This window comes from Leuciscus leuciscus (genome assembly GCF_965113295.1).
Source record: "Leuciscus leuciscus genome assembly, chromosome: 16".
NCBI classification, from domain to species: domain Eukaryota; kingdom Metazoa; phylum Chordata; class Actinopteri; order Cypriniformes; family Leuciscidae; genus Leuciscus; species Leuciscus leuciscus.
This window is the reverse complement of record NC_138740.1, coordinates 31,871,673-31,882,851: the sequence shown is the minus strand read 5'-3', so window position 1 is coordinate 31,882,851 and position 11,179 is coordinate 31,871,673. Positions and strand designations below refer to the sequence as shown.

Below are 11,179 nucleotides of genomic sequence, written 5' to 3'. Positions count from 1 at the left end.
ATTTACTTAATCATTTTAAGGAAATGGGTTTCCTCACTTTTTTTTTAAGTGAAGTCAACTGATCACTTTTTACAGTAAACTGCATTCTCAATATGTCCACTTTTGTCTGTTTGTTATTTTTTTTTCTTCCTCATTCACACAGCTGGATATGTGTGTCCTTCGGGGTCAAAATCCCAAATTCCTGCAACACAAAAAAGAGGCGGGTTTATTCCACAAAGATACAACGGAAAGAGAAATAGCTACAAGAATAAAGCCTGTGTTGTGGAAGTCTGGGGCAGCGGCAGGTATTATCGCAGATAAATGAGGGTTACAAAATATATAAAGCGCTGACAGGGAAGTGTTGTGGTGTTCAAGTGTGGACGTGAATGTGGATGCGTGTGTGTGTGATTTCAGAGTCAACAGCTACTGCTGAGAAATGGACAAGGGTCTTGTTTTACTCATAATCTTTTCAGAGTAAAGCTTTTTCTCTGTCCCATATAAAAGCCCACACCGGGGTGCCAAGGGCATTTGACACTCTCCAAAAGCGGCTTCACACAGCACTTATAGTGATGCCGCTGAGGACAAACTGAAAAATACTAGTACACTAATGGTAGTAAGTTGCAAGTCCAGTATTCAAAAAGGGAAGTCTGTTTTTATGAAAGTCCTTATTGAAGCACTCAATATCATTTATTTATTTTGTTTATTTGGGCTTTTTGTCAGTTTGATAAATCAATAAGCCTATTTTTCTTTACTATTTTGTCTTTGCCAGTCATGGATTACTTGGTGCCTCAGATGAGAAAAGACCAAATTTTCACACAAAATGCAATTAGAAAGCAAAAAAACAACAAAAAACATGGATGCCGCTCAATGAATCAAACGTGATTTTTTAATGTGAATGTGGCTATTAACGCTGCATATTCCTTATTGTTGCACAATGCGCTGTTTCATACTACTTTTAAAGTATCTATCTATCTATCTGTTGTCTGTCTGTCTGTCTGTCTATGTATAATGTTATAACAATTTTATTAATTTATTCATTAATGTATTTGCATTCAAAATGCATCGTTTTAATGAGAATAATATATGGCCATTTTACTATGGCTCACTGCTTTGTTTTAAGATTCTGGTTGTCCAGTTTTGCTGTTATGTGACTCTGAATGTTATTTCTGAACTTATTTCTACTTCAATCACGGGCACTGTGCTTTAAATCATAGGCCTATGTTGTTTGATCATACTTTGCTAGCTTGATTCTTAGCATTGCTAAACACTAGCTAGCAGCACGTTCACTTCTAGTTAAGTGTGTTTTTATGTTTATTCGTGAAGGCTGCTAAATGCAGAAAGCTTTCTCTTTTCAAGTATGAAATACATTTCTTCAAAAGCGCTTCAGTCACTGTATTCTATAACTACAGTCAGAACATTCACTAGCTTTAGCCTACTTCACTTTAATAAGCTAGCATTACTTGCTTTTTCTCTATTTACTTTTATGCAAATGACAAGATGTTAAAAGGATAGCTTAAAAATGAAAATATCATAATTTACTCACCCTCATGTCATGTAATTTCCACAACATATGACTATCGTTCTTCCTCTTTTGGATTTTTGTGTGAACTATAAAGACATACTTGATTTCATATTTGAGAACACTAAATGCTTGTGACTAGTAATCGGCTGATTGTAGGGGTACAGAAATTGTGCCATTCCTTAGATTTGAAATGATTTCTTTACAGTACAGTGAAATAGTGTTTAATGACATTCACCTCAGCATTCATTGCTTTCCTCCATTTGCATAGAAAGCTCTTACATGTGCGTTTTTTGTCTGTTGCTGTAGACACACAGGTACACAGTGTTCAACAGATGCGCACATGCAAGACTCCAGCTTCCTTCACTGTGTGCAGAATGTGCCGTACAATCTCTCGTCATGGCAACAGGAGTGTGGCATAAAGGGAGTGATGGATCAAGCGTCCAATTCTATGCGCTTTAAAAAAATTCCGAGTGCGTTTCTGCTGCAATTAACTGTGCCGCCCCGGGAGGCTTCTGTGGGGTCACGAACCTCGTATGCAACAGTGAGCTGGAAGTTGTCTCTGTAGAATTATATCATACACATAACTGGATATTTTCAATCCAATTATACCTGTACTGGACAGGACTGTGGACTGTGAAGCACAATAGCGGGCATGCTGCGGATCTTTGAATAAACACTGAATCACATCCTCGGCTCTGCTAACCTCAATAATGGTTCAATCCATTCTGTTCCATTTTTATACACTAACTCAATTCTATGTTAGGCGGTGGAAAATTTGCAGCTCTCTGAGAAATTTGTGTGGGTGAGGCTATGTGTGTGTGTGTGAGTGTGTGTGTGTGTATTAAATATGCATTTTAACTTTCAAAAGGAAATATCAAATTTCATAATATCTCAGCTGTTTCTCCTCAAATAGAGTCTTAATAAAGTCTTCTGCATTTAAAATTTTTGTATCCTTTAGAGTTTCAGAAGAGATTACAATAATTTCTCACATTTTGCTTTTTTCATTTCCTATTTATACATCTCTATCCTGTATTATATATTTGTCTCATTCGTTTCCATTTTTTAAATTTTTTTATCTTAGAAATGTCGATGAGATAAGCAAATGAAATAATGTTTTGATTAAATGAAATATAAGTGATGTAAATATAAACAAATGTAAATATTATTGGACATTCACTGTAACAAAATATTTTCATGATTTGTTATCATAGCTTTTTATCTTTTGTCAAATAAACGTAGATAATTAATGTAGTTCAGATAACATAATATATTGAGTTTCTTTTCATTAAACCAATCTCCTTCATTGTATTAACTAATTTTTTTTTATTTCAATAAACTCACAATTTTAAGGCAGCCATGGTAACTTACTTTTTTAAGTGAAACCAACAATATTTTTTTTACAGTGATGAAATAAAATGAAATAATAATAATACATATCAATATAACTACGTTTTCAGAGATTTGAAGCAATTATCGAATTGAAGCTTCTGAGCAATTATATTTCCATAAATAATAATTTATATATAAAATAAATCTACATACATAATGCAAATGCATATTTACATAAATAGTTATCAAGCGTAGCGTTAGTTCTGGCAGGTCACGTTAGTCAAGCTCGCATCAGCTGACTCTCAGCTGATCCACATCTACCTATAGGAATACGACGCCTATCACTGTATACATATATAAGCTCCTTCAGTATTATCAGCAGCTATCGTGTTTCTCAGGAGCTAATTACCCTCCTCCACCCCCAGCTCCGCCTCTCGCCCAGTCAGGATTTGGCATTCTGATTCCCCTTGAATCAGAATAAATTATCGAATTATGTTGTACTTTAAAATCTTGAATTAAATATTTGCAAACTTTCATGTTGGTTCTGTTCTGTTTACCCCAAGGGGGGTTATTGCTGCTCTCCCTGCTCTTATCCATGCTAGGCTGCATGGATGCACAGGGAGTTCTCGCCCAGAAAAGAACCATACCGCCAATCCAAACTGTATGCTAATTGTCAATCGTATTTGACGGTAGTGGTCCTGACAGAAGTACATTTCATGTCCATTTTCATTTATTCACTCTCTCTCTGCTCCACAGGTGGGAGATCAGATGAAGTTGCTGCATAATTGCTGGAGTGAGCTTCTTGTGCTGGACTACATCGCCAGACAGTTGCATCATGGGAAAGAGGACAGTGTGCTTCTCATCACTGGACAGGAGGTAACAAACACACACACACACACACACACACACACACACACACACACACACACACACACACACACACACACACACACACACACACACACACACACACACACACACACACACACACACACACACACACACACACACACAAGACATATGCACATATATGCATTGGATCCACTCAATTTATGTTTAGCATATGTGTGTGTGGGTCAGGTTGAGCTGGGGTCTTTGCTGGCCCAGGCAGGGGTCACTCTGAGCGGGATGATACAGAGAGGTCAGGAGCTGGTGCATCGTCTACAAGAGCTTCAGCTGGACCGCAGAGAAACCGCCTGTCTCAAATACCTCATCCTCTTTAACCCAGGTGAGGCAGCACGTGCTATTACTGTAGCTGTGATGTGATTGGCTGACATCTTTGCATGTAAACTGCTGAACTGCTATGTGTGTGTGTGGACACTGTTCAAAAGTTTGGGGATTTTTTACAAACATTTTTGAAAGTAGTCATTTATGCTCACCAAGGCTGCATTTATTTGATCAAAAATACTGTAAGAACAGTAATATTGTGAAATTGTTTTACTATTAGGTTTTGTTTTTTATTTTAAAATGTAATTTATTTCTGTGATCAAAGCTGGAATTTCAGCATCATTACTGTAGTCTTCAGTGTCACATGATCCTTCAGAAATCATTCTAATGCTGATTTGCTGCTCAACAAACATTTCCAATTATTATCAATGTTGACAACAGTTGTGCTGCTTCATATTTTTGTGGAAACCGTGACACCTTTTTTTGACACCAGGATTCTTTGATAAATAGAGAGTTTGAAATAACAGCATTAGATATAGTCTTTATTATTATATGTCTTTAAAAACAAACAAACCTTTGAACAGTAGTGTATTATTGTGCTCATAGTTGTGACATCATAACCAAGATGATTTTTGCTTATTTTCCACAAATCATGGGAGTAAGATTTGCATCGTAAATAAAGAGTATGTCGATTGAGCAGCTTTTTATTATAATTTCAAAAGACCAAAAACCTGTTTCCCATGATATGACTCATAATTCAAGACTTTTTTATTAACCTTGAGTCCTAAAAGACGGTTTAAACGTATAAATTCCACTAACGCGATTGGCCGATGGAACGATAACTATACAGTTATGCACGTCTTTTGGTCTTTTCATTTTAATAATGTTTCCCTTAAAAAGTTCCGCTCAAGTGTTTGAATGAGTTTTACTTCTCAACTAACTCCAGAGACCAAATCGCATTCGTATCATTGTGGAAGAGTTGGGAAATTTCCTCTCTTTCTCTGTCTCTCTCCCTCCGTTCAACGCCACTGCTGATGTTTTAATAGTTTAATATAAAAAATACATTTTTATAGCCACCGCGGTGGCACCGTCACCCCGTCCTCCGTGTCTTATTGAGCGTATCTATGTTTCCCCCGCTGGGGTTTGACCGAGGCTAATTAACTTCTCAAAAGACGAATATTGCATTGATTTTGATCCACGCTAACGAGGACGCGTGTGTATCAGGCTATTTGTCGTGAGTGGCAGCGTGTTTTGTGTGGCGCGGGCCGTGCGCTAACTGGGTAATGGGCTTAATTAAAATGAAAGCCTTCTGAATCGCTCCTGTTTACAAAGGCAGGGAGCCGGACCACGTATCCACTCGCAGACGCACACACACCGTCTATAGCGAGACTCCTGCTCAAAAGAAGTTTAATGGATTGACCCCATATTGGTCTGTGCTGCCATGGCCCTCTCTTTCTCAGCTTCAGGAGAAAATGCTCCTTTATTGTTCGCGTTCCCTTAAGTGAGAGCAATTTAGCTCCAACAAAAGCTGCTTTTCATAATAAGAGTGCCTGAGAGCTGTGTGCATGTGTGTGTGTGTGTGTGTTCGTGTGCATTCAGAAAGTGCTTGAAAACCCATTTTCCACTCATGCCGTCTTTAATGAGACTCTATCGGTGCATCTCTCACTCTGCAGATGTGAAACTGTTGGAAAACCAGCCTTACGTCGAGAGCGTGTACGAGCAGGTGAACGCCGCGCTGTTGGAGTACACACTGTATGCCTATCCGCAGTTCCCGGACAGGTTTAGCCAGATCCTGCTACGCCTTCCCGAGCTCAGAGCGCTGAGCACGCAAGCCGAAGACTACCTGTGCTACAAACACCTGAGCGGAGAGGTGCCCTGCAACAACCTCCTCATAGAAATGCTGCACGCCAAGAGAACCTGCATCTGACACAAGCGCACATTCACACACACAGCAGCCTGATTCCTTCGCAGATGACGCTGTTATCATGTTGTGCAGCAGTCATCTCTCACACAGAAAACCTCATCAACCATGCCACTGTGTTTCTGAACGAGGAAGAGGGGAGATGTCAGTGTTAATGACTGTGTTTATAATACACTCTTAAAAATAAAGGTTCTTTATTGGCATCGATGGTTCCATCACACAAAAGTTTCTTTGAACCTTTCTTTATAGTGGGAAAAAATTTTATTTTAAGAACTGTTCACTGAAAGGTTCTTCGGGGAACCAAAAATGGTTCTTCTATGGCATCGATGCAAAAAACAACAACAATGTTTGGAACCTCTATTTTTAATGTGTATTGGGCGCTGCAGGGAAGACATGTTTTTTAAGGCCAGCCCTGAGGTTCCCTCGACAAAAACACATTAGGATTTTTCCGTTGGCTTTTGAGTTATTGCACAAAATAAGCTCTGTGACTAACACAAGTTATGATTCTTACAGGCTTTGCTCATCAAGATAATCTTCAGAAAATGAACAAGCCAAAATACAATTGCCAGATGTAAAAAAGCTAAACGTGGGCTATAAAGGAACTACACCAAGGTCGCATGACATTAACATTGATTTGAATGTTTTGCTAACAATCCCATTAAGAAACAAAAACATAATTTCTGAATGTTCCCTGAACGTTCAGATCTATCTTGGTTATGCAAACATTAAGGGAACATTACGATTTGTAATCTTTGAAACATTATGAGAACTTTACTTTTAAATGTTCTCTAAACAATCTGAAACAAGTACACTTAACATTTAAAACTAAAACTACCGACTAAAACATGTGTGTATATTATATATCAACCACCTTTTTCAAGACAAATCTCGGTAACATTTGCTTCATGCTTCATAATTGCTTCATGTATAATGCATTATAAAGGTATTCATATTATACATTATAATAATGCATTATATCTTTTCAAAAATAATTGTAACCAAAGATAAAATGCCTTATAATATTTGCAGATTCATTGTTACATCTGAAATTGGTTGTTTGTCATGCATTATATTGCACTATATGCACTATATTTTCTAAAGGCATAACATAAATAATATAATATATTATAACTCGGTTACACTTGAAGAGTTCAGATGCAAAAGCCTCTAAGTGCCATCTGAAATTTTCTTCTAGAATGATCATTTTTATAAAGCATGTATATTTAAGTTAAGTAATTTCACTTAAATGACAATTAATAGGTAATTTGCATTGCCATTTAAGTGAAATTAGTGAGCTTAAATATACGAGCTTGATAAAAATGATCATTCTAGAAGAAAATTTCAGATGGCACTTAGAGGCTTTTGCATCTGAACTCTTCACTTGTTCTTGAGATCATACAATGCATTATAAGGTGGAAACAAGGCATAATTAAAGCATTAAAAATACTGCGTTACAAAAATCTCAAGGGGTATTATTGATATATCTTGAGCTTGTGTTCACCACAGACCTTATTTCAGGCATTTAACCAAAAACCCATTCAAAAAAATCAGGACGATGGAACCGGATGCTAAAATGCTAACTCGTTTCCAGGTGTTGGCTTAAAAAAACACATCATTCTTGCAGCTCACTATTTAAAAAAGCAACAGATTGTGCCTTCCCTCTCATTACACACACTCACACACTGAGAAACACTTCTTCTTTAAAAAAACAGTAAGTAAAAAAACTAAGTGATCGGCATAGTCACAGCCAGACAACATGACCGTCATGTCAAATGAGACATTGCAAGAAATACGAAATGAAATAAAGCACTAATGAAACAGAAAGCTGGTAAATCTAATGAATTCCTCAAGAGGAGCCAGAAAATGAGCTAAATAACCTTCATTAACATTCCTTTTTTAAGATTGAAAGCAAGAGAGAGAGAGAGAGAGAGTGAGGGAAGGTGCCATTCAACAAAGCTTTTCCTGCACACCCATAATAGCTCTGCCATTTAACCTAGTGAGCTTAGACAACATCATACACGCTTCTTACCAAATAGTCTAAGTTTTGTTTGTTTGTATGGCCAAAAACTAAGGAACATCACCCAAAGTCAATCCCAGAAAGCACTAGAATGAGCACAGTGAATATATATATAAATAAATTGAAATTATATATACTAAACAGTTCAAAAGTTTGGGGTCAGTAATTTTTTTTTAATACATTTATTCACAAGATTGCGTTAAATTGATCCTAACGTGACTGTAAAGACATTTATAATGTGCAAAAAGATTCTTTTGAACGTAAATGTGTCAAGGTCTCCACGATAATATTGAGCTAAACAACTGTTTTCAACGCTGAAAATATTAAGAAATATTTCCTGAGCAGGAAATCAGCATATTAGAATGATTTCTGAAGGATCATGTGACACTAAAGACTGGAGTAAAGATCATAACAGAAAATATATATATATTTTAAAATATATTCAAATAGTAAACAGTTATTTTAAGTTGTAGTAATATTTCACAATATTGCCGTTTTTATGTATTTTTGACATCTTATTCTAAAGAAACATTACAAAATCTTTCTGACCCCCAACTTTTGAATGGAAAATGTAAGTTTGCCTATTTGAGTACATCATTGTCTCAGCACCATATTAACACTAGACTCTGTTGTGAGTCAAATCTACCATATTTTGGGCCACGTTGAATTGCTGTCCATGTAGATTATTCCAAGGTATTCCCTTATGCGGTGCAATCATAATTCGGACACTATTAGAAGGCAGATGCCTATAGGCATTATAGTTAGTAGACAGCAAGGCAGCTCACTAGGTTTTGGAACAGAGCTCTTAATGCCTGTACAAGTACTTATCTATGGCACGCTCAAACCCACACACTAACAACAGAAGATTGTGTGTGTTTAAAATGAGCTGTGTGTGTGTGTGTGTGTGTCTAAGTGTGTGTGCACATGCTGAGAAATGGGGAGGTAAATTAGGATTTGCAATTCTGCCTTAACACTAACACTGTTGATCCTGTGAAGCTGAGAGAATAAATCGGCATTCGATGTGCGTGTTCTAATGTGTGAGTGTGTAAGAGAGGTTGTGTGTGACTGTTAAGAAAAGTCATCTCAATATTGCGCCCCTCTCAAGCTTAGGACAAGCTGATCATGATATCTCAGCATGTTTCTGATTGGCTCATTTTTGTATAGTGGAGTGTCTGATTGGTCAAGTTCTCTATCATGTAACATGTTTGTGTTAATGACATTTGTTATGAGTGTGCTTAACTGTATTGTTTCAAATGAATAAATACAAATTATTTAAACCTGTAGATATTAGTTTATCTCAGTTATTTGTCTAACACACACGTCAATCTTAATAAAACAAATAATGCTAGCAACATAAATGCTAAAATGTAAAATTGATGATAGACATATAAGATGGAGACCAGTTAGTTAAAGTCCTTGCAAAAAAAGATAAGGCATATCATGCTTTAAAAGTGTAAGCATATACTATCATTCTTTAAAGAAAAAATGTGCTTGGTTTGATATTTTATCTTATGCCATGGGATTTCATTTTTAAGTAAGGCCAAATACTTTTCACTGTCTAAGAAAACAGCAAATGGAAACATTCATCATATTCTTCAAATTAAAACCATACTATTTAATGCAGTGCCCCTTCAGTCAATCAATCAATCATTGTATGAAAAAATTAATTACAAAATAAAAAACAATATTATGCTACAAAATATAATAAAATAATATCGAATTTTCCTGAAATGTAAATATACATATAACAAATACAAAATAATAAAAATTGCTTTCTCATTGCCTTTCATGATATTTGAAAGAAAAGAAAAGAAAAGAAAGGACAAGAAAAAAAGAGAAAAGAACAAGAAGAAAAAGAAAAAGAGCAAATTATATTTTATGTAGTGCCTCTTAAAAAAACAAATGTAAATAATTTTTGCAAAAAAAAAGATAATTAATAATGTATAAATCATATGAAACTTTCCTAAAGTGTAAATTAATTAATAAGAATAATAAGTTTAAAAAAATTCCCCCAAAAAATGCTTATAGACTTCCAATCAAAATGCAGTTTTGCAATATTACATGGAGAACGTGTACAAAACTAAAATCTAAACCCAGTAAACATTGAGTTTTGCGAGGAAAGGAAGAAAATCGAGAAAAGGGGGAGAGCGGGAGAGTGGGAGAGCGGGAGAACACACCTGGGTCCTTTTGAAAGTGCAAAATTAAAATGGAAAAAAAAATCATTTTTCTTTTCACAGATCTTCAAAGAGGTGTGTGTGTGTGTGTGTGTGTGTGTGTGTGTGTGTGTGTGTGTGTGTGTGTGTGTGTGTGTGTGTGTGTGTGTGTGTGTGTGTGTGTGTGTGTGTGTGTGTGTGTGTGTGTGTGTGTGTTAGAGGGTTCAATACTGCACCTGAGAAGCCGCGGTGAAAGAAAGTCAGGACACAATTAACGTGAGAGCTTCTGGTGTAGTGCCAACAGCAGTGTGTGTCTGTGTGAGCGAGTGTACATGGGAACAGGTGTGTGAGTGGCTGATGTGTTAGAGAGCCGTAAAATGGGTCTTTTCAGCCAGTGTGTGGATGTTTGAGTGTGTATGTGTGTTTGAGAGAGGGTGTGTGCAAACATGACACACTTAAGGGCCACTTCAGCTCCATTAATTGGTCATTTGACATGAAAGACCTCATACCACCTTTTTCACACGGCTGCTTCCCTGAAGACCCAAAAACCTTCACCCTCAGAGAACACACACGCACACACACACACACACACACACACACACACACACACACACACACACACACACACACACACACACACACACACACACAGCTCAATAACTCTGCTATCATCTTCCTGTCTGTCATTTCATGCTCCCTTTAATAGATGGTTATTTTTCGTCGTCACAATCAATGATGTCACATCCGGTGGCTGTGCTGGAGGAGGCAGGAAGTGATGTCAGAAACGCTTATCCATATGTCCCTGCACGTGAAAAGTTTTCGACATTGACAATATTTTTATAATGTGTTTCTGTTACTCTAAAATGTTGTTCCAAAATTTGCTGCAATGATGTTAAAATTCTGTCCGATACCGATAATTCGTTAATTATTTTCATGGCTGATAACCAATAAATTGCAGTATTTCAAATCAGATGTGCCCAAACGTTTTACCACAGAGGGCCAAAAATCAAACTTGTTTGAGAACTGTGGGTAAAGTAAATGTTGCATTATATCCAACTATATTATATAAAAATGTACAAACATTTTTATAT

General features: G+C 36.6%; 1 protein-coding gene across 1 annotated transcript in view; it reads left to right on the top strand.

The window, feature by feature from the left end:
• Window positions 1–9,218, top strand: part of nr5a1b (nuclear receptor subfamily 5, group A, member 1b) — a 16,726-nt gene extending 7,508 nt beyond the window's left edge. Inside the window, exons 5-7 of the mRNA XM_082142023.1 lie at window positions 3,587–3,706; window positions 3,911–4,058; window positions 5,671–9,218. Of these exons, the coding sequence (XP_081998149.1) occupies window positions 3,587–3,706; window positions 3,911–4,058; window positions 5,671–5,924 (522 nt within the window). The 3' untranslated portion in view covers window positions 5,925–9,218. The remainder of the gene's footprint in view (window positions 1–3,586; window positions 3,707–3,910; window positions 4,059–5,670) is intronic.
• Window positions 9,219–11,179: the final 1,961 nt, after the last annotated feature.